The following is a 22,035-nucleotide window of genomic DNA, read 5'->3' on the forward strand; positions in this document are numbered from 1 at the left end:
TGTAATTCACTATTTCTCTGTTCCCTGGGGCAACTAAACTGGCTACTGTTCCCAATTTAAATTGAAAGAACTATTTCAATTATTGTACTGAAGACAAAATGTGGGAATGCTCTAGTAGCCAAGAACTTTCAAGGCAGTAAGGAGAGCTTTGACTTGTGTTTCAAGGGTCTTTCTTGTCAGTCCAAGGCCAAACGGGGCTTTGCAAATATCTTTGGTGCTGTGCCCTGACGAATATTTTTCTAGTTGCTTGGGTGTATCTGCTTTATGGGGATCTACAAGGAGAAGGATCAGCCAAATGTTAATTTGAAGTTGTCTTGAACTTGAAAATTATCAGACCTGTGGTACTGGGCCAGTTTGGCCAGTTGTCTGAGGGATGTTTCTTTTTTCACCCCACTAACTTCTAATAGCCTTTCATGGCCTATAATCATGGTGAGTATCATTTGGCATGATCTGCGTTCTGACTTTAGAGTTGGCAATCCTTTCTTTTCTGAAATATAACAAGGATTCCAGAATGAGAAGTAGGGTTTCCCAACCTTTTGATAATTCAGATCTTTTCTGTAAGATCTAGTTACTCTGAAGAAGTGATTTTTAATCAAACCAGAGATATATAAAATAATCCAGTCAGAAACCACTGATTTTTCTAATGATACTCTGTGGTGTTCTGTGGCTTTTGTTTTTTGTTGTTTTTGTGTGGGTTGTTTGTGGGTTTTTTGTGGGTTCTTTGGTTTTTGTTTTTGTTTTCTTGCTTGCTTGTTTGTGTGTTTTTTCTTTAAACAGTTCAGCCTGTTGTGAGTACTAGTAGTTCAGTCCCTCAGCTGTGTTCAAGGGAATGGAGATAAGCAAGAGTATGGGGTGCAGGACTGAGCTTTCACTTTCTTCCAGTAATAATTTTGAGAGCATATACTCCTGTTCACTGGTTTATTGGACACTTAAAGTATATTTTGGACTGTACAAGCAATGAGAGGATGGATGGTTATTGAGGAATTTATAATTTTAAATTATTCAAAGCAGATGTTTCAGCTCAAGGCACTGGTTTCTGACAACTAATACATTTGATGTGGCAGATGAATTGGAATCTTCATAATACCAGTATTTTTAACTACAGAAAGATAAATTATCTTAAACAGAGATTCAAATTTGAAGTTCTAATATTTTAAGGATAAATTTTTAATATTTTTGGCTCTTTTATTTACATTTTTAAGCAAAGAATTTAATATTTCTCAAAAAAAATATTAAGGGTTTGTTCAGCATTTGTGCAGTTCTCTTTTCCCCCATGATCTGAGGACACGTATTGTGTGCATTCACAAAATGTATAGTAAGCAAGTAACATATTTGCTGCATATTTGTTGTTCTTAAGGTATTTCTTGAAAGTATCACAGTATCACAGTATGTTTGGGATTGGAAGGGACCTCAAAAGATCATCTAGTCCAATCCCCCTGCTGGAGCAGGAACGCCTAGGTGAGGTCGCACAGGAACATGTCCAGGCGGGTTTTGAATGTCTCCAGAGAAGGAGACTGCACAACTTCCCTGGGCAGCCTGTTCCAGTGCTCTGTCACCCTCACTGAGAAGAAGTTTTTTCTCAAATTTAAGTGGAACCTCTTGTGTTCCAGCTTGATCCCATTACCCCTTGTCTTATCATTGTTTGACACCAAGAAGAGCCTGGCTCCATCCTCATGGCACTCACCCTTTGTATATTTATAAACATTAATAAGGTCCCCCCTTAGTCTCCTCTTCTCCAAACTAAAGAGACCCAGCTCCCTCAGCCTTTTTTCATAAGGGAGATGCTCCACTCCCTTAATCATCTTCGTTGCTCTACGCTGGACCCTCTCCAGCAGTTCCCTGTCCTTCTTGAACTGAGGGGCCCAGAACTGGACACAATATTCCAGATGTGGTCTCACCAGGGCGGAGTAGAGGGGAAGGAGGACCTCTCTCAACCTACTAACCACCCCCCTTCTAATACACCCCAGGATGCCATTGGCCTTCCTGGCCACAAGGGCACAGTGCTGGCTCATGGTCATCCTGTTGTCCACCAGGACCCCCAGGTCCCTTTCCCCTACACTGCTCTCTAATATGTAATTTCCCAACCTATACTGGAACCTGGGGTTGTTCCTGCCCAGGTGCAGGACTCTACACTTGCCCGTGTTAAATTTCATTAGGTTATTCCCTGCCCAGCCTGTCCAGGTCCCACTGGATGGCAGCACAGCCTTCTGGCGTGTCAGCCACTCCTCCCAGCTTAAGGTGACAGAAAATTTTTCATTACTATTTTGAGAAGTCTGTACTGCATGTTCATGTGTTCATATGCAGTCAGCATCTCATGCAGCTCCCTGTCTGTCATGTTGGGGGCAAAATCAAGGACACGTTTTATATGTTGGGGATGTCAGAACACTTCACACTGAGAACACTGTTATATGAAAGATAAACTATCACCTCTGTGGCTTCACTGAAACCAACGTATTACTGGAAAGAGTATTGTTTAAACTGCACAAGTAAAGAGAAGGAGAAGTAGGGAAAGGATCATCTGCTTAGACAGAAGAGAGTGAAGCTGCATGTCATTTTAGTAAAATATCACAGCAGCATTTCCTCTTGTTTTATTTTTTTAAATAAATAACCTATTCTGTTGAGTACTCCAATATTTGGCAGAGTGATTCTATTTTATCCATCTGTGTTTGGAGAATATTGCCAGTTCTCTTGCATTGTTTCTTGTGTTTACTGAAATGAATGATACTGGCATATTTAACATACTGTTGTGCTTTGCAGAGGACTACAGACTAAGATAAGCACTGAGCAAGCTGCATTTGAAAAGGACAGGAAGCTTAGAATTCTGGATCAAAATAAAACCAATGGTGAGTAGTTCCCACTCATTTTTAATAATTCAAAACAAGGTTTAAAAGAACTTTTTTATTCCTTTGAGAAAAACAACAATACAGTCAACTCTTGAATTGTTATAATCAGATTATTTTCTTTATACTTTCTCTAGCTCTGGTGTATCCTTTTTGAGACGAGGTGTCAGGAATTGACTGTAGTTTTGGTTTTTTGGGTTGTTTTTTTAAATAAGGCTGGACACAGAGGTTGTCCTGCTGTGTGGTGTGACATGGGCACCGCACCACAGCAGGGAAGGAGAGAGGCCAAAGTTTGGTCTTTGCTTACAAAATTATCATGAGTTTTCTGCATGAAAATGCAAATATTTTTAAACACAAAGAGAACAAAGTAACCTGCTGATTTGAAAAGGAATGGCAACACCCTGTGCATCTAATGTATCATGAATTTTTCAATTGATTTAGCAACTTGACTGATTTATTTTACTCTTTTGTATGGCACTGATTTTCAGATTTATATATTAGGCCTCCCATAGTGTTTTACATTCAGTACACTTTCGTTTATAAATCATAACAACATACTGCATGAGTCCTGTTTATATGTGATATAAGTTTTAGCTGCCATTTTGTAACATACTTGAAACGAAGAGAGATTTTTTTGCACAAAATACTGAGCCAAATTATTATTCCTAAAGAATTACATTTTCTCTGATATTGTATTTAAAACAATTTGACCGAAATATTCCTGTGTTTTGGAGAGGACTATCTGTGTTTTATCTGAGGACAGAAAATGGAATTATCAGACCTGCTAAACAGTTGGAAAAAGAGAGTTGGAAAATGTTTTGTCCATATCTTTTCCAGTTGTTCCATTGCACAAATACAGAAAGTGTAGTTGACAAGTAACATTTGTAATGTTAAAACTAAAGAACAGAAGCCACAAAAGTGTGGAATCAAATAAAAATTGTATCTAACTTAATATTGAGTAGTTCTTGAGCTCTGGAGTCTCGGATGCCTATCTAATCAACTGAAATTCAGTAGCACTTTTTAAATTATTCTAGAATAGATTTTTCTATGAAGTTGATGCATGGCACCAGTAGCCTATTAATTAAGGAAGAATACCTGAATTAGAATATTATTATTTGGCAATATTACTCACAGATAAATATATAACATTTAAAAGTAAATGTTAAAAAAAATTCAGCATCAGTAGGGAGCCAGTCCTTGTAGTTAAATACATTGGATGCAGGGCTCCCTGATGTAAGGAGGAAGGTTGAATATTTTTGGCATTTGTATTAATTTTGGAATTTCTCTTAAAGATCACAGTGATAAACTCCTTCAAACAACAGAAGAAGGGAAACTTCAGACAGCTGAAATTAAAACAGTAGATTTTAGAGAAAATGACAAGCTTGAAGTTGACAGACTATCAAACTGCCAGGCATGTAAAAGTGACATCACTGTAAATCACTGGAATTACACTAAACTGTTTCCAGAAAAGCAAGATCACAAAACAAATCAAACCAGCGTGGACACAGTAAAAACTCAGGATGTTGCAATCCAGACAGGTCCATCAGATAGCAGTTTGGGAAGGACTACACAGAAAGAAATTATTGTTCCTCAAGGTTGTGAATCATCCACATTCAGAGGACTGGCCCCTCAACACAATACAGATACAAACACCCCCCTCCTTCAAGCGATGCAGGGAATACAAGAGGATAATAAACATACTTCAGCAGAACAAAATCTTGAGAGACAAGGAGGTATCCATGAAAAAATAATTCCCATAAAAGATCAGAGTCACGTTTGTATAAATGGCAGTACTTCTGCTTCACCAGAAGCAACTGCAAAATCTCCAGATGTCTCTCCTGTAAAGGATTATCCTCTTTATAGGCAGGACACCAAACCTAAACCCAAGCCTGCTAATGAAATTACAAGAGATTACATACCAAAAATTGGAATGACTACTTATAAAATAGTGCCTCCAAAATCCTTAGAAATAATGAAAAGCTGGGAGTCAGAAATTCCATCAGATTATAAGGATCAAGAGGTAGCTACTTTGGGAAACTCTCTGAAGCATGAAGACCCCAAAGAATTTGTAGTGCAAGCTGAAATTCCTCATCTTCCAAAACATGTGGGTCAGTTACAGGGTGGTTCACAAAATGAACCTGCAGCGGCAAATGATCTGCTGCACAGAGCAAACAGCATTTCTGAACGTGTTGTGACGTCCAGAGCTGAGATGACTGCTGAGAGCCATCGGACGGAAATGGAGTCTTCCAAACAGCATCTCCCACTGATGCTAAGCTTGGATAATACAAATGCTTCTTCTGAGACTCTGGACAAGTCAAATGCATTAAGTCCTACAATGAAGCCTAGTTCTTTTTATCTGCAGATGCAACGAAGAGCTTCAGGTCATTATGTGACGTCTGCAATTGCCAGGAGTACCATTTGTGCTCCTAATTCCATTCAAAATGAAGCAAAAAATACAGAGATGGAAAAAAATATCTCAGCACCTGATCCAACTTCTTTCTCTTTACTTAAAACAAGTCCTTCCTCTCCCCCAGCAGATGAAGAAAAAGTTGATGATGGGAAAAAAAATGAATCCTCCACTTCTCCTGTTAAGAGCAATAAACCTTCAGTTTATCCCTCTTGTCCACCAGCACCGTTGAACCTAAAAACTCTAAGAACTTTTGCAGTTCCAAAGCCGTACTCCAGTTCAAGACCGTCCCCTTTTGCTCTTGCTGTCTCATCCGCAGTCAAAAGGTCACAGTCATTCAATAAGACACGTACAATCTCTAGCCAGGCACCGAGAGAGGAATTACCTGTTGAACTCTCCTCAGCTGCTTCAGCAGCTGAATTCTCGTCAGTTACTTCCATGCCTGAAGTGAAAAATCATTCCTTACAGACCGTAACAGGGGGGACACTGAATAGTCAAATGGATAAGGTAAACTTTATTTCTAATATTGGCTAACTGTTGATCCGCTGTCATCTAGTGTGGCTAGTCCAGGGGCTGGTCTCTGAATGGCTCCCTGATGGGAGCACACTGTGTTCATACAATGAAAACACCTTGTGGTGTCCAGCAGTTGCACAGCATCATAATGAAATACAGGAAAACAGGGAAGGTTAAAATAAAACAACCTCATTCAGATTATTGGAAATAATTATTTCTGGCCATAATTAGCATCCCCTACTTTGAATAACAGTAAATTAAAGATAATAATTTATACTGTGTATACCTATTTTTCACGTTGGGAGTGCTTATGATTTGTTCTTTATCATTCTGTATGTTGATTTCTTAAATTTAATTCTGAATAATGTGATCAATTTGGCTTCAAGTGATCATGGCACAAACACTTGAATGGGGGTATACAATTTTGCTGGCATAATTATCTGAGAGAGAAACTATGTGCTATCATGGAAATGTAGCTGATCTCTGAAATCTGGAACGAAGCAAACACTAGAAGGGTGGCAGTCTGATATGCAGTCTTGTGCCAGGTTGACTTAGTTTTAAATGTATGACTAATTCAGATTAAAATGTTTTGTTGTTCCTCCTACTTCTTCCCTTTATAGAAAGCCAGCAATGTGAATAGTGAGCAAAAGAGTCAGGCACAGTCAGGTGCTTCCAGTGACCACCCAGCCCCTGCCACTAAGAGACAAACCATGATGACATTCCAGCATTCTGACCCAGAACAGATCCACCAGAGCCTGCTGGCTGCAATCCGCTCTGGAGAAGCTGCTGCCAGATTGAAAAGGGTGAGTTTTTATCAATGCACTCAAAGTTGGCTTTGGCACAAAGTGCTGCCAGGAGGTCTCGTAACAGTGGGAGGGAGGTGGGGACGAGAGTTCCGTTTTGCAGAATTAACTGGTGAGTGTACACACAAAGCTTCCCATGTCCATATTTTCAAGCAGTACAAATCCAATTGGAAATCTTCCTGAAATAAATTAGAAATTTCTAAATTACCAGTTACCTCTTCCATAAAATCAGGAACAATTTCAGTTATTTATTTGTGTTTCCATGGTTTGAGGTGGTATGGTTTTAGACACATGCTAAGCAGCTTCATGCTAGACCTGAAGCGGCTGCAATATTTTGCAGGCAGATAACACATAGAAGTTCTGAATATTGTGTTTTTCTATTTATTAGACTCTGTCAGATTCTTAATTCTTCTTAAATGTACAAGCTTACTTCTGCTGTTTGGTGTCATTAGTGAGATAGCTTTCAATGTTTTGTCAACAGTCCTGGTAGGACCATCTCCCCCCACCCCTCAGGTTAAAACTGTGGCTTAATTGTTCTTTTCTTTCTCCTAAAATTCACCTGTACTTCTCTGGCTGTGTAAAACATTGTACACTTTAAAAATCTGTATTGTTTTAAATTTGTAACTAGCCAATTTAATGATAGTCTCACACAAAGCTTTCTTGACCCAGCATTAGTATTTTGCATTCAATGTTGAGCAATAATTTCTCATTGCAGAAGGTTAAAGAAATTCACTAGTTTGTTTTTTTTGTTTTTTGTTTTTTTTTTCTCTTCCCTTTCTCTCTTGAAACTTGAAAGAAACAAATGATATGTGCTGGGTGGATGTGAGGGGGTTTTTTTGGATTTACAGAAGCCTTTGATTCCCTAAGGTCAGCATCTCTCAGTGGATGGTCAGGTATTAGAACAATCCATTCCATATGTAAGGTTTTGATTCAGGGTAGCACTGCAACAGCCTTTCTGAGATTTGTAGACCTCCCATAATTTCTACACTGAATAAGAAGATTCAGATTCCAGGAAAGGTTACAAGTATGCTCGACTAGGTTTTGACCTCTAGTCAGTAAATGTGGTACATAATACACTGTAGTATTACTTCTGACTTCATATCACTAACCACAGCCACATTAGAAACAGGATAAGATTAAATGAATGCTGTATGGTTCAGAGTCACTTAGAGGTCAAGTCTATCTGTTCTACCAGAAATATTGTTTGGATTTTGTTTTCATATATTTTTATTAAGGTTTGTTGTTTTTTTTTTCTCCAATACATAATTACATTCTGAATAATAATGAACTTTTTTTTTTTGGTATAGTGTATGAACTTTGTTTTATGATTCTATGGAAAATATGCACAGGCATGGTTGTTGCACAGTAGCGTATAACTGTTTTAAAAAACAAAGTTCATGAGGTGCTTTTCAAAATTCAACAAGTCTATTTCTACGAGAAAGAAAATGAAGAAAAGCTTCTTTATGTGGTTATTCATTCTTTTCTAATAGAAATGTTCTTAGGGTAGATTTGACCCATATATTCTTTATCAGTCTAGGTACAAGAATGGCATGGGGAAGGAGAGATGATGGCTGATGTCCTTTTTCTGCTCTTTTTGTCTTCTTTGGGAGGAGATGTTCTTTCTCAGTATGGTGTCTGTTGAGGCAGGGGGTAAGGAGACGGCTGTACTTTGTAAGGAGAAATTACAATAATGCAGATTCTGTAAGCGTAAAGAGTTTCTACAAAACAGAAACCTGAAAAGGCCTAAACTCCCCCCCTCCCTGAAACACACACACACACAAAATGCAGTGAAGAAATTTTGCCAAACATAGAATTGTGCGTGCTGTTTTTTTCACTCTTACCCAGAGCACAGATGCTGTGGTACAGGTATGTCTGACAGGTTTTTGATCTATGGCAAATTTAATAAAAACATGGTCTCATTTTATGTTTAACAGGGAGAACTCACCATAGCAGGACAAACAGAGAAATGAAGCATTTTGTACCATTAACTTATTAGCACCTCAAAGTGTTTTCTGGTATTGAAGGGACTTGTTAAAGGCATTCAGCTTATAGCGTCCACTATTGTGCTGCACTTGGTAAAGGGAGTAATAACCTGATCCCTTTGAATTGTGAAAGGGGCTGTCAGGTGCTTGCTTCACTTTTACCTCTAACCATACTCTTCCTTCTTGCAGCTCTGTGAGAGAATCATTAAAAAAATAACATGCAGGCAGCACTAGCCAATTTCTTAACATTTTTTTTCCTGTTTTACTTAATATGAGTATGCAATGCCAAGATCTGTTGCCTTTTGTGTTGCTGGTCTTCTCTGTTCAATAGGGCCCTCAGTAATTACTAACCTAAAATGGGTCAAGTGAGGCTTCTTTTTAACCATTTTTCTGTTGAGAGTCTTTTCATTGTGTTTAGTAAACTGTGTGCTGTGGCATGAGGCTTGCATGGCTGTGGAGCATCCACAGCTCCCAGTAACTCCCAGGTCTTTGCTGTCTATCCTACAAGTTATAGTTTGCTCCTGATAAAAGAAACGTTACCATGGTATGAAGGAATGTTAGATGATTTTGTTAGAAATCAGCTCTTAATAAAAAATGTTTGGTTTAGTGATATTTTTTCAAGTATTTCTTTGCAACAAGGTCTGAAAATTATGTGTGTTTTGTAATGTTTAGATAGGATAAAATGTGGTTTTAAGTAATTCCTTAAATTTCTACTTCTTTAGCACGTGTTTTGTTCAGAAATCATATAGGAGGTCTTTCATTGTGATGAGAAAAATGCTAACTGAAGTAGCAGTATTTGTGTTTCCTTGAAGTAATACTGTGTAACATACTACAGAGAGAAGAATCTGAGATGTTAGGTTAATATTTCTTCTTTTTTTCCCCCCCCCCCCACCTCCAGGTTGGTCCTCCATCAAACACCATATCTGTCAATGGAAGAGCCAGGCTTCCTCCTTTGTATTCCACAGAAGCAAAAGCTAATCACTAGATATTATACCAAATATTTTGCACTTTACTACTGCTTCATAGGCCAACTTAATACTAACTACAAATTTTTGAAAGTGTAAATGCAAGTATATGTTAATATATTTTTGTGAATTGTTGTAGGTATTTCAAGCTGGGTCCTTTGATGCCTTGGAAAGATTATTAGAATATGTAAATTATGGTAATATTTTGCCTTTTTCTCTTTATAAAGCTGACTATGCTGCTAAAAAGGTTTAAGAGAAGGTTCAGATGAACTTCGCTTATATTAGAATGAGATTCAAAATTTTGGATTTTAGCCTTCCAGACTGAATGATATGTAGCACTATGCTGAAATTAGATTTAAAGCAATCTTAAGGATTTTAGATCATTAATTTTCAATTGTGTATTACTTTAACAGATTATATGAATTCAAATCTATCACATGCTGCCTCCATATTACTTTGTTAAATTAAATTTGTAATTAGTAGAAAACCTTAATTATATGCAATACTTTGTTTCTCTTTAAAAAATTGATTATTTGTTCCTTCAGTTGAGAGTAGTTGGGATAAATATTTGGATTATTTTTTAATCTCCTTTAATTTTTTCCTGGTAGCACACAAAAAATCAGGAGATAAATTATTGGAAATTTTTGTACTACTTAAAAACTTTTCTTAACAGTAGCACTACATGATGTTTCTCATCTACTCTTTGACTACCTGTATATAGTATTTACCTAGCACTCAGATAAGCAATACTTCTTGTGAACTTAGATGTATTTTAAAATAGTTATCAGCATAAAGTCATTTACTGATAAAATGCAAATTCCAGTTTTGATACTTAGTGAAATAGAAGAAATTTGTTTTCACTGGAAGTATGACTAAAGAATGAACTGCTTTGGACTTATTAATGTAAAATATTTTAATCTTAAAACAGCACAATAACACACTTACAAAGCATTCTTATGTCTGAGAGCATATATTTATAGATTAAGCATTAAATACCAAAATGGGAATATATATTAAAAGGAAATGCTTCATGTTATATTTTATCTATTTTCCATTTGTTGTCAAGATTATACATTTTGGGGAGAGGGGTGGAAATACGATCACACTCATGATGAAATAGCTAGATTATGGATGCATGCTGCAAGTGCTGGGGTATTTGCCATATTAAAATATTTTCTTGCTGGACTTGATTTAAATAAAAGCAATTGTATTTAGTTTCTTTTCTTTAACTATATTTATTTTGTACTTTAGAGATGTTCTGTAACTGAGTTTCAGAAACTGATCTACATGTTCATTTCAAAGGATTGTTAATGGTTTGCTGCCAGGTTTTTGTGCAATAATCTCAAAGAGGTCTCATTGCTTTTCTAGAACAGCCAATTATTGATTACAAGTAACAGTGTTAACGTAATGCTGAAACCCTTCAAAGAATGTTTTAGTAAATAAAAATTCCTAAAGAGAGCTGATGAACATTTGTTCACTGCTGTTCTCTCCTGTTTTCTCTCTTATCTTACCCTGTCAATGTGTTTTCCCCCTTCCTTCTCCACCTTGTTCTTGCCTCCAGTCAGGGGCTAATTCCAAGGGTGGGGGAACCACATAGTTTTTCAAAAGATCTGTTTCAGCAGATTGCAAAGAATGCTTCATCTTTCACTTGGAAACGTTGAGACAGAAGAGGTAAGGTTTTTTCCTAGTTTCTAACCAGGCCTAACATTTGAGATTTCACTGTGTCTGGAGGGACAGACTTGAAAGTTGTAACTCTCCCAGGATTCCAGTGTCTCTGTTCATGGCGGTATTTGAAGTCCATGTTTTAAGCATTCCTGTATAACCTGCTGATCTGTAACCGCCAAGGAGAGGTTGCGCCGCAAAAGGGATCTCTTGTTTGTACTTTGGGAGGAAGGGGGTTACGTGTTTTCTCAAACCTTTGTATTCTCTGCCAAGGTGACTAAAGTTATTTCATAGGACTAATTTAATCTCCATCAATAGTAATACAAGTTTACATGACCTTTCACTATTTCAACCAAATCGGTGGAGTCCACTTATTCTGGTTTGGGGAAAAAAAAAAAAAAAAAAAATCCTTCCTTTGTTATTGTTTTCTATGGTTTTGACCACGATACTGTACTACTGTATGCTCCTTAGTCCCATATCCTAAAAGTACATTGCCTTTTTATGTGAACTCCTAAAGGCAAATATCATCTTATGTAACAGAGATTAAAACTAAAAAAAACCTTGCTGGAATTTTAGGATTTCTTGTCTTTGTAATTGAACTTGCTTGATAATTAACTGAAAAGCCTACATACACCATAGTGCTGTGAAACTCTTCAATGACATTTTCTGTTACTAGCTGGCAATATTGTTTGGCAAAAATTTGTCTTTCCTACTTCTTCTGACATATTTATAAGACATTTTAAAATCTTGCTATTGTATATCTGGAGATTCATTTTTTCATATACCCTTGTATTAAATTCTACCAGAAAACTCTTGTTGATGAAATTGATCTATTTATTCATTGTTCAAACAAGAAAACATTTCTGTTTAAGTAATGAGTGTTTCTAGCAACTGCAAGCCCAAGTTAGACAGCAGTAAATTTTTGTTGTTGTTGCCATAGATGAGGGAAAACAAACTTTTTTGGGGCCCAAGAATATTTATAGTTTGGGCAACCTGTATTACAGATGTCTTTCAACAGAAGGCAACTAGTTATGCTATGCCACTTACAATCGCCTTGCTGTTTTTGAATGGCAGTCAAAATGTTTAGGGAAGGAAAGTCAGGATATTGCAGAAAATGAATGTCAGTGTAATTGTGCAGACAAAATAGCAGAGCCCAATATAGGTGTGCTATGACTTAATGTCATGAGTTATTTGAAGAAGCAGTAGATATTCGCGTAGCACAGTGGCATCTTTGTCTATCTCAGAGCCCAGGACTTTATAAGTAAAGCAGGGGCAGAAAAAAAGAACAGAGAGAATAAATGTTATGCCATTAGTTATTATAAATCATATAAATTTTATTTATTCTACAGAAGAAGAAATTTGAGACTACAGATGTACCTGGAGAAGGGAGCAGTTTTGCTGGGAGAACATTGCCAGACAATATTTGGAAATATGGTGGTGACTAGAGGTTTCAAGGCCAAGGCAAGAGCTCTCATACTTGCAGCTCAAAGATGTTAAACCACTGGGTGTCTCCAGTTTTGGGAAGTATAATATATTTAGTAATCAGTGCCCTAGTTTTTCCCAGCTACTTGTGTTTTGTCCCCTAGCATATTGTAGCATGCAACATGAAGATCCCTAAGGGCAAGGAAGACATTAAAATGGCATGGATATGGACCAAGAGGCGTGGGATCACACGAACTGGGTAAATGATAAAGATATAGCGTGAGAGCAGCTAATGCTTTTAATTTTAAGTTTGTTCAGGCACCTGTTACCAAACAAAGCAAACATTTTCAGTTGGAGCTGCTTAGAATTCTATTTTAATACACAATTTCAGAAAAGGTTGAAAGAATTCTGTTTAATAGAAACAAAGAAAATATGCTGGTGAGTGGTAGGGTGTGCATCCTTGAATGTAACACTTGGCCAGCCTGCATCCTTCAGGTGTTGGACAATTACAACTAGATTGAAGAGTAACTGTAAATTACTAAGTTGATGGGTTGGTAGCCAAGCAAATAGAGCTCTTTGCAGAAGGGAAAATGTGTCTTAATGGAATTGTCTATATTTGTGTTAACACAATATGAGGCTGAAGTCAAAATAGTGTGTTTGTACCAGAGCTTCCATCTTCACAGCCACGATGGCTGTTACTGGGTGCTGTGAATGGTCTGAGGTTCAGAGCCACAATGTTCTGTTCAGCTTGGCTGCTGGCTGGGCAGCTGATTCTGAAGCATTGCTCATTATAGATGGATTTCTTATGAGGTCTATTCTGATGATTAAGCAAAGCTGTAGCAATATCAATGGAAATGCTTCACAGCTTTTAATTGAATGCTTTCTATGTGGATTATTTTATACAATCCAATTGAAAATCACAGGTAGGGTGTTGTGGGTTTTGATTTTTTAAATTTGTGATTAAGTAGCTTTGTAAGAGGGAAGGTGTCCTTGTTAAAATGACATGAAATTTGCAAGTAACAGGATACTACATTTAAAAAAAAAATACTTCATTTTGTCTTCCTTGCAACAACTATGTGACACAGTAACTAACACAGAAACTGTGTGTCAAGAATCTATCGCAATTTATTGTATGTAAAGTTGCACTATTTTTTGTCAGCTCCTCCTGCTTGTTAACATAAGCACCTAACACCTTTACAGTTTTGGTGCCTATATGATTTCAAGGAGCAGATTTGGAAGAGATGTATAGTTTTCACTTTTTAGCTGTATTAAACATCACATTCACATAATGGCACAAAAGCTAGTGTTTTAAGTAAAGGAGGAGGAGATGAACACTTCCTTCCCCCCTCCCTCCATCACCCTGGAAAGACCACTAAAACTGTTACTGGACTTAGTTATTCCTAAATTATTCAAGATAATTAAGAGAACAAAACTAATGGAAGGGAGAAGAACAGATGAGGTAGAAAAAGGAGTTCTGCTTTTCTAGATCTGGAGAGTCACCAATTCTGTGAGGACAAGCAGAAGAATATTTCTGCTTCTCCCCTATCTAATGCATGAAGGAGTAATCTACAGGGAATGACTTAATTTGCTTCTCAGTTGAAGATGTTGAATGAACTGCATCGGTGTCTTAGAACAGGAAGTGCCGCTTCTCTCCTGACCTTTCATATTCTATGTTTTCTGTTTTGGCTTCAGGGTTCTACAAATATTTTACCATTTTGGAACATGTGGGTTCAAGCCAGAAACTTAAATCTGAAAGCCCAGTAACTTGCAATCTCCATTTATGTTATCAGTAAAATGATGCAAATGCAATCCTGTGCAGGACAGGCATTGTTCAGCATTTGCTAATATAGAAATGAAAGAAAATCTCCTAGCATTGGGAAACAGAGAAACAATTGTGTCTGAAAAGGACACTAAAACTATTAGGAAATTTTAACTCCATCTATTGGTAATTATTCTTTCAGAGTAACTGGGTATGTATAACTTAGGGCCTGGAAGTAACAAGGGCTGTGTACTCTCCAACAGAAATAGATACAACTCCAGTGCCAAAAAGAATCCAAAAGAGTTGGATTTGGATGTAAGTTGCTAATTCCTCTGTGAACTTCTCAAACTTTGAGAATGGTCTTGTATGTTACTGGCACTACAGCCAATGTGATTTATCACAAATGCCTGTGACATTTACTAGTTACCAGTTTGTGATTGTATAATAAGTGTATTTTTAGTAGCTGTTGATATCACCTGCTGCATGTGAAGAGCAACTGTCCTCTGTATCAACAAATTATCTGCCTGGCTATTTCTAAAGCATCTGTTTCCATGAATGCATGAACATTCCCAAACAAGGCCTAAAAGAGGAGTTTAGCAGTAGGGTGGGAAATGAATTCTTAGGTTCCTGCTTACTCATTTGAATACTCCTCAGAGCAACTGGTAAAATGGATGAAGAGGCTGAAGAAATTTCTGGAGAATACACTCTAATCTTGTCTTATGTTAAATGTAAGGTGGCATTGTTTTGTTATTTGAATTAATAATGATCCAACTCTCAGTAAAAAGTGGGCATCAAGAGGTGAGAGGGCGGTTGGGTTGAGGGAGGGGAAGATTCAAGATGGACGTAGTTGAACTCTTCCAGGAAAAAACTCAGAACTTGCTGATGGACTGTTCCCTTGTTCCTTTCATTAGAGAGAATAAACGGAAATACCTAAAATTCAAAGCCTTAATCTTTTATTTCATTGAATTGACATGATTCTTCATAGTATATCTAACTATGTAACACATATGAATTAAGTATAATATTCCCTTAGTTATGCAGTGGTAAAAAATTGAGATAGATCACCATATTCAAAAGTATTTATATAGCTATCAAACACTCACAGATTTAATCTTATGATTTCTCCATGTTTTTAATGCAGCTGTGGTACCTACTTGCATCAGTTTATGTGACCTGTAAATCTGTAAAAGTCTCCTGTGTCTCAGTTTACCATGATGATAGGAATTTGTAGTGTGCAAAGAAATGCTCATTAAATATTCTATCAGTCTTCAAAGTTTCAAGTTAAACTTTAAAAATAGAGCACTTGTCAGTATGGGGTATTCTGCTTCTGCTGTTGGCATGCTCAGAGAATGTCAAAGCAATGGGGCATCAGCTTTTTATAGTTTTAAGTCTTTATTTGGATTTTTTTAATCTGAATTAATATTGAACTTAAATGTTGAACATATGTTCAATTGTTAAAATGTTTTAACATCTTAAAGTGTGATGCATCCCCAAATGTTTAACAGTATATAATTAGGTCAGCTTAATGACTTTGTTCATCAATGAAATACTGTCACTTAAGGTACACAGTGGCTTTGATTAGAGGCATTCCATTATTAAATGGACTAGAGCAGCACCTGAGAGTGTCTATACTGTGTCATTGATTCTTGCTACATTAAGTTGTTCCTATTTTCATAGTCACGGCTTCTCTACAACTGTCTTTGGTCATTTTTAAGAGGTGAATTCCAGCCTGTTTTGATTTATGAATGAGAATATTGTGTGCTGCTGATGCTAATGAGAGACGAAGTGCTGCTCTGTAACTTGCATAAGGAAGTCAACATTACTAATATGAAAGAAATTAATTAACCATTAAAGCAACTTCCCACAGAAACTTAGGTTTAATTATTATTAACATTCTGTATGTGAATTGACATTTAACTTGATCACAAATTATAGGCTTGATGCAGAGATTACTGCATGAAGTTTGTATAGTATTACCACTGCATAGGGTTAGATGGTCCTGATGGTACCTTATTTTCATGTGGGTATCAGCTACCTGAATTCCTACAGGTAATAATGGGAAAAAAGAGTGTACTCCATCAATACACATATCAGATAATTCTGTTAATTTTGAAATAAGCTGATACAGAAGCAGAACATAGATATGTATTATAAACAGTGAGGTTTAACTAGAAAGACAGAACATCAGATCATGTATTTTAAAGAAGTCTACTAGCTGACAGGGGTTTTTTTGTTCAAATAAGGATTGGTGTTATTTTGAAATACTGAAACTGAAGTTTGTGGAGAATTGTTTTGTAGTTATTAGTAATGTGTAAGCTGTAGCATTGAAGTGTTATAGAACAATCCTTTGTAGATGTCAAAGGAAAGTTTGGTACAGAGAATATAGTTACTTTAAATACAGTATGGCTGGAGAGCTGATGTTTTCAACTACAGAACTGACTGTCATGTCTAGTGACTGAACAGAGCACTTAGTCCTCCTTTTGTGTCCTATTTTTTTTATAAATAAGCAGATTTAAATGCAGCAGGGTTTTCTAGTGCTTTTTACCAATCTGTAGCACAGTAAATCAAAAAGCAAAATACCTGCTACAAGTAATGCAGCACTCTCTCCGGTACCACCCAAAGGGTAATGACACTTGTTTGAAGTCTTTACAGCATTGATGAATAAGGGAAGAACAACTAACATCATCTGCCTGGACTTGTGCAAAGTATTTGACACTGTCCCACACAAAACCCCTGTGTCTAAATTGGAGAGACATGGGCCACTTGGTGGATAAGGAATTGGCTGGATGGTCACACTCAGAGTTGGGATCAACAGCCTGATGTCCAAGTGGTGACCAGTGATGAGTGGTGTTCCTCAGGTCAGTGTTGGGACTGGCGTTGTTTAACATCTTTGTTGGTGACATGGACAGCGGGATTGAGTGCACCCTCAAGTTTGCTGACAACACCAAGCTGTGCAGTGTGGTCAACATGGTGGAGGGATGGGATGCCATCCAGAGGGACCCTGACAGGCTTGAGCGGTGGACCCGTACAAACCTTATGAAGTTCAATAAGGCTAAATGCAAGGTCCTGCATGTGGGTTGGGGCAATCCAAAGCACAAATACAGGCTTGGTGGAGAATGGATTGAGAGCAGCCCTGAGGTGAAGGACTTGAGGGTGTTGGTTGGTGAGAAGCTCAACATGACCCAGCAATGTGCACTTGCAGCCCAGAAAGCCAACTGTAACCCAGGCTGCATCAAAAGAAGCGTCATCAGCAGGTTGAGGGAGGTGAATTCTCCCTCTCTGCTCCACTCTTATGAGACCCAACTTGGAGTACTGCATCCAGCTCTGGAGCCCACTACATAAGGACATGGACCTCGTAGAGTGAGTCCAGAGGAGGACCATGAAGATGATCAGAGGGCTGAAGCACCAGCCCTGTGGAGACAGGCTGAGAGAGTTGGGGTTGTTCAGCCTGGAGAAGAGAAGGGACTTTTTACAAGGGCATGTAGTGATAGGACAAGGGGTAATGGCTTTAAATTGAAAGAGGGTAGATTTACATTAGATATAAAGGAGAAATTCTTTACTGTGAGGGTGGTGAGGCACTGTAACAGGCTGCCCAGAGAATTTGTGGATGCCCCATCCCTGGAAATGTTTGAGGCCAGGTTGGATGGGGCTTTGAGCAACCTGGTCTAGTGGAAGGTATCCCTGCCCATGACTGGGGAGTTGGGACTAGATGACCTTTAAGGTCCCTTCCAACCCAAACCATACTATGATTCTGAGTACTAAGCAGGACTGACCTTCCTTAGCCTGGGATTGGACTAGATGATCTTTTGAGGTCCCTTCCAATCCCAAACATACTGTGATACTGTGATATAATCACAGCCAGAGCAACAAGAACACTCTAAAGTACAGTACTGTATTTTTTCCCATGCATAGAAATGTTAAAGAACGGGCTTGTATATATGATAGTGAACATCCAGAGGAGTTGAAGCATATAATCCACCCAGGGCAGAGGGAGAATTATGTCCACGGAACCTGCAGCTGCAACAGCTGTTAAAGAATAAATCTGGCCAACAGTGGCTATTTGCCAGTACTAGCGTACTTGGAGTACAAGTGCTGGTGTACATTAACCACTAGTGTACTTACTAATGGTTAATATATTTCTAGTTGAAAAAATAATTAATAAACTATTGTTAGACTCAGGATCTCATCATTTCCCCAGAGCTATATGTGTATGTCTGCCTGTTTGCTTCTTCCCCCCTGCCCCCTCCACTATGTGATCCTAAAGGAGTTGGCTACAGTCACACTTCATCTGAAGTGGTAAAGCAAGAACAAATGAATTTATTTCACAGTTGTTTAAGGCTTTATATAGCTCTGACTTATCAAAAATACAGTGCAAATCATCTTTAAAATAGTTAAGCTGATTGCAATTTTCTAAATGAAACACTTGAACTAAACAGGGAGATGGGGGAAGGAATGTGGTGAGAGCTGCAATTGGTCACCTTGGTTAAACAACGTGATTGATCCCATTAGCAGACACTATTCCATTTCTTCAAATGCTAAAAACTAATTAAACACTTGTTTTCTGCAAGCTGAAGTGTATTTGGTCACACAAATGTGGATTACATCAGAGGACACCTGCAGCTACAAAGTGCATGAAACAAGTCAGTCAGTCCCTATGGTATGTATGTGAAGCTGCTGCAGTTCTAAACTCCAGCACCTCAGTGATACAAAGAGCTGAAGTGAAGGCTGAGGAAGTGGATTGCAGATGGCTTCCCTTTTAAATTGTAGAGGGCTGGAAGAAAGATGGGCACCCAGGCAGCTGCACAGTTAGGTGCCTCACTGTCAAGGATCGGCATACTGTTAACCCTTATTAAAAGCTGCAGTACTGCTGGAGTTAATTTTTGAATGGTCAGAAGGTCTGTTGGGATGTGGCCAACGCGCAGTGGAGCTGCTGGTGGGCCCAGGTCTTGGAGCTGGCATGCTTGAACCATCTCCGGAATGATGAGGACTGACAGTTCTCTGATAGAGCCACTGTTTACTTGAGTCTCCCCTGATTAAGGTGTGGGAAGAGGAGAGCATTCTGATTTGTGTAGCTGCTGGTAACTCTGTGGTAAATCTCTTACACATGGCTGCGTAGGAGCTCTACCAGCATACTCCTGTGAGCTTGTGTAAGAGCTCTAACAGGAGCCATCTTGAGAAACAGGTATGAGCTGTGTGCACAGAGTTCACCTTGGGCTGCCCAAGGGACCCTCAGAGAGGGAGGTTTGGGGGAAGTGGGCTTCAGAGCTCAATCTGCAAATGGTAGGTTTACTTTTTTTTTTTTTTTTTTTTTTTAACTAGCTGTGTCTGCTATTAACATCTTAAAAAAATTCAAAACTAATTAAAAAAATGACCTAGCCTATCAGGTGTGTTTGGAAGTTCAATAGATGTAAAAGGCATATTGTTTGGTGCCCACTAAAGACCAAAGGCTGAAAAGGGAGTGTTTGCTAGACCGTATTGTCAGGAAAAGGAAGTAGATAAGTCTTTTCTTGTGTAACCATTACATTAATTTAAAAACATAATTTGGTGGTGATGTGAAATGTAAGTTGCCTGATCATCAGTGGGGAAAGCAACATATCAGAAATCAAGCTGCAACCTAGCAGGAATGATTTTGTCTCAGGAAGTGGCAGGGGGAGACAGTTAAAAGCAGCAAATATTTTAGATTAGATTATCAATCTGAAGAGTCAGAATTCAAAGGTAGATGGCAATTTGAGCAAAAGAGAGAATAAAACAAGAGTTATAAGACCTTTAGAAAACGTGTCAAGAAAGATTAAAAGAACTGAAGTTGGTTTAGTGTAAAAAAAAAAAAAAAGGAAGACTGATTAGGATGACATAACCACATCTCAGCCAAAGTAGCTGCTACACTATCACAAGTGATTAATCATTGTATCTTCAAGCAATAGTCTGTTCCAGCTTCAGAGCATAATGAAAGAATGGTTGTGCTGGGTCAAACTGAAGGTTCATTTAGCCTGTTACCTGGCTTTTGACAATGATCAAAAATGCACGCCTAGGGAAAAACACAAGATTATAAAACAAGGAAATACCCCAAGTATGCTCAGCCTTCAAAAATTATTAGCTCTGAGAATGCCTAAGTGAAGATGGATTTCTATGTATTTAATAGTCTTCTTGTTCAAGAACTCAGCTACTCATTCCTTCAACTCCTGTAAACTTCGAGCAGTGACAGTATTGTGTGACAAGGAGTTCCTTGACTTAATTACACTCTGTCTGAAGAACCATTTTGTTGTTGTTGTGAACTTCCAATTGCTAATTTAATTTTATCCTCTTCTTTTTCTGAAAGAGACATTAACTCATCAATCACCATTAGTGCTCTCTGTGCCACTCATGTCTTTACATAACATAAGGGGCTGTAACATAGGCATTTGAGTCTTGTACACTTTTGCCATTTTATCTGTTAGATGACATCAAGGTTTGTCAAAACAAAGCCGTAGGTCTGAGCATGCCTTATGATTCACTTCTCTCAGGATCTTGGGAAGAGGATAGTTTTCTCTTAACAACTTTTATTTTTCAAATCTGTTGCCTTTTGTGGCTATTTGCCACAGTGAGTCACCTGTAGGATACACATATCTTCTCTACAAGAATTTGAGAGGAATTTGTGTGTCACACTTCTAAAGAATCCACATATGTGATTATCTGATTCACAGATGATCATCTCGTTTCTCTGGTCAGTGAACAAAAATGTTTAAAAACTTGAGGATGTGATACATAGGTTGCTCAGTTTACTGTTACAGGTGTTCACTAGTTTCAACTTAAAATGTGATTCCTTTGGCAGCTAAAATGGGCCACCTTTACATGTGAAATTTCAAGCCATTTTTTCGGTAGGAATTTCTGTTGAAATCCACTACCAACATACTACGTTTGTTGAGAATACTCATCCAATCCTTCCAATTTATTCATTAGCAATTTTCCCAGGACATTATCAGGGCATAAATAAATAAGATTTCCAACAGTGAGATGAGACATGAAGAGCTTAACAACAACAACAAAGCCCTTGCCAAGCTCATATTTATGCTACCTCCCACCTGAGTACAGAGAGCTGTTGCTCCTAAACGGATGGCAAGTCAGAACCCAGCATGGTAACATGGACCCTGCTGGGCAGGGCCCTGTCCCACCATCCCCAAGTGAGGGGGCAGGCTAGGCCTGGAGATGTCAGCCAGGAGTCCAGATGGCCAGGCAAGTCCATAGTGAGGAGGAAAAGTCTGTGGCTCTGGGTGCAGCCCAGCATGTCCATGGCCAGACACAGGCATGGATGCAGCAGGAACTGCAGCTCTAATGGGGACAAACCACTACGGCATCAGATGGAGAGCAGCTCCCCAGGAAGCGCACAGCCCTGACTGCAGCCTCCCCACCCAGCTGCCTGAAGAGCTCTTCCCAAGGTCGCCAGCTGCAGGGGCCTGGCCGTGAGCTCAGGGAGCCGAATGCACAAGGCAGGGAGGATGTGCTTAGGGCCTTGATCCCTGGCTCTGATGGAAACTATGCCCCTGAGTGGATGGAGCTACAGCAGTGTGATACTTGAGATATGCGAGAAAAACATTTTGTTAGTGGATGCACGCCAGACCTAGCAGGAAAAGCAGGGAGCTGGGGGCGAGTCACTAACACTGCTGTGGTTTTCTCATTCCTCTCTGATGCCCATCCTCCAAACTGAA

General features: G+C 38.5%; 1 protein-coding gene across 4 annotated transcripts in view; it reads left to right on the plus strand.

The window, feature by feature from the left end:
* COBLL1 (cordon-bleu WH2 repeat protein like 1) overlaps nucleotides 1-10,744 on the plus strand; it is an 82,469-nt gene extending 71,725 nt beyond the window's left edge. For all 4 annotated transcript variants that reach the window (XM_082055039.1, XM_082055040.1, XM_082055041.1 and 1 more), the window contains 4 exons: nucleotides 2,758-2,843; nucleotides 4,133-5,754; nucleotides 6,381-6,563; nucleotides 9,444-10,744. In XM_082055039.1, the coding sequence (XP_081911165.1) occupies nucleotides 2,758-2,843; nucleotides 4,133-5,754; nucleotides 6,381-6,563; nucleotides 9,444-9,530 (1,978 nt within the window). In that variant the 3' untranslated portion in view covers nucleotides 9,531-10,744. The remainder of the gene's footprint in view (nucleotides 1-2,757; nucleotides 2,844-4,132; nucleotides 5,755-6,380; nucleotides 6,564-9,443) is intronic.
* The last annotated feature ends 11,291 nt before the right edge of the window (nucleotides 10,745-22,035 follow it).

The sequence above is a fragment of the Streptopelia decaocto genome (genome assembly GCF_964273445.1).
Source record: "Streptopelia decaocto genome assembly, chromosome: 6".
NCBI classification, from domain to species: Eukaryota; Metazoa; Chordata; class Aves; order Columbiformes; family Columbidae; genus Streptopelia; species Streptopelia decaocto.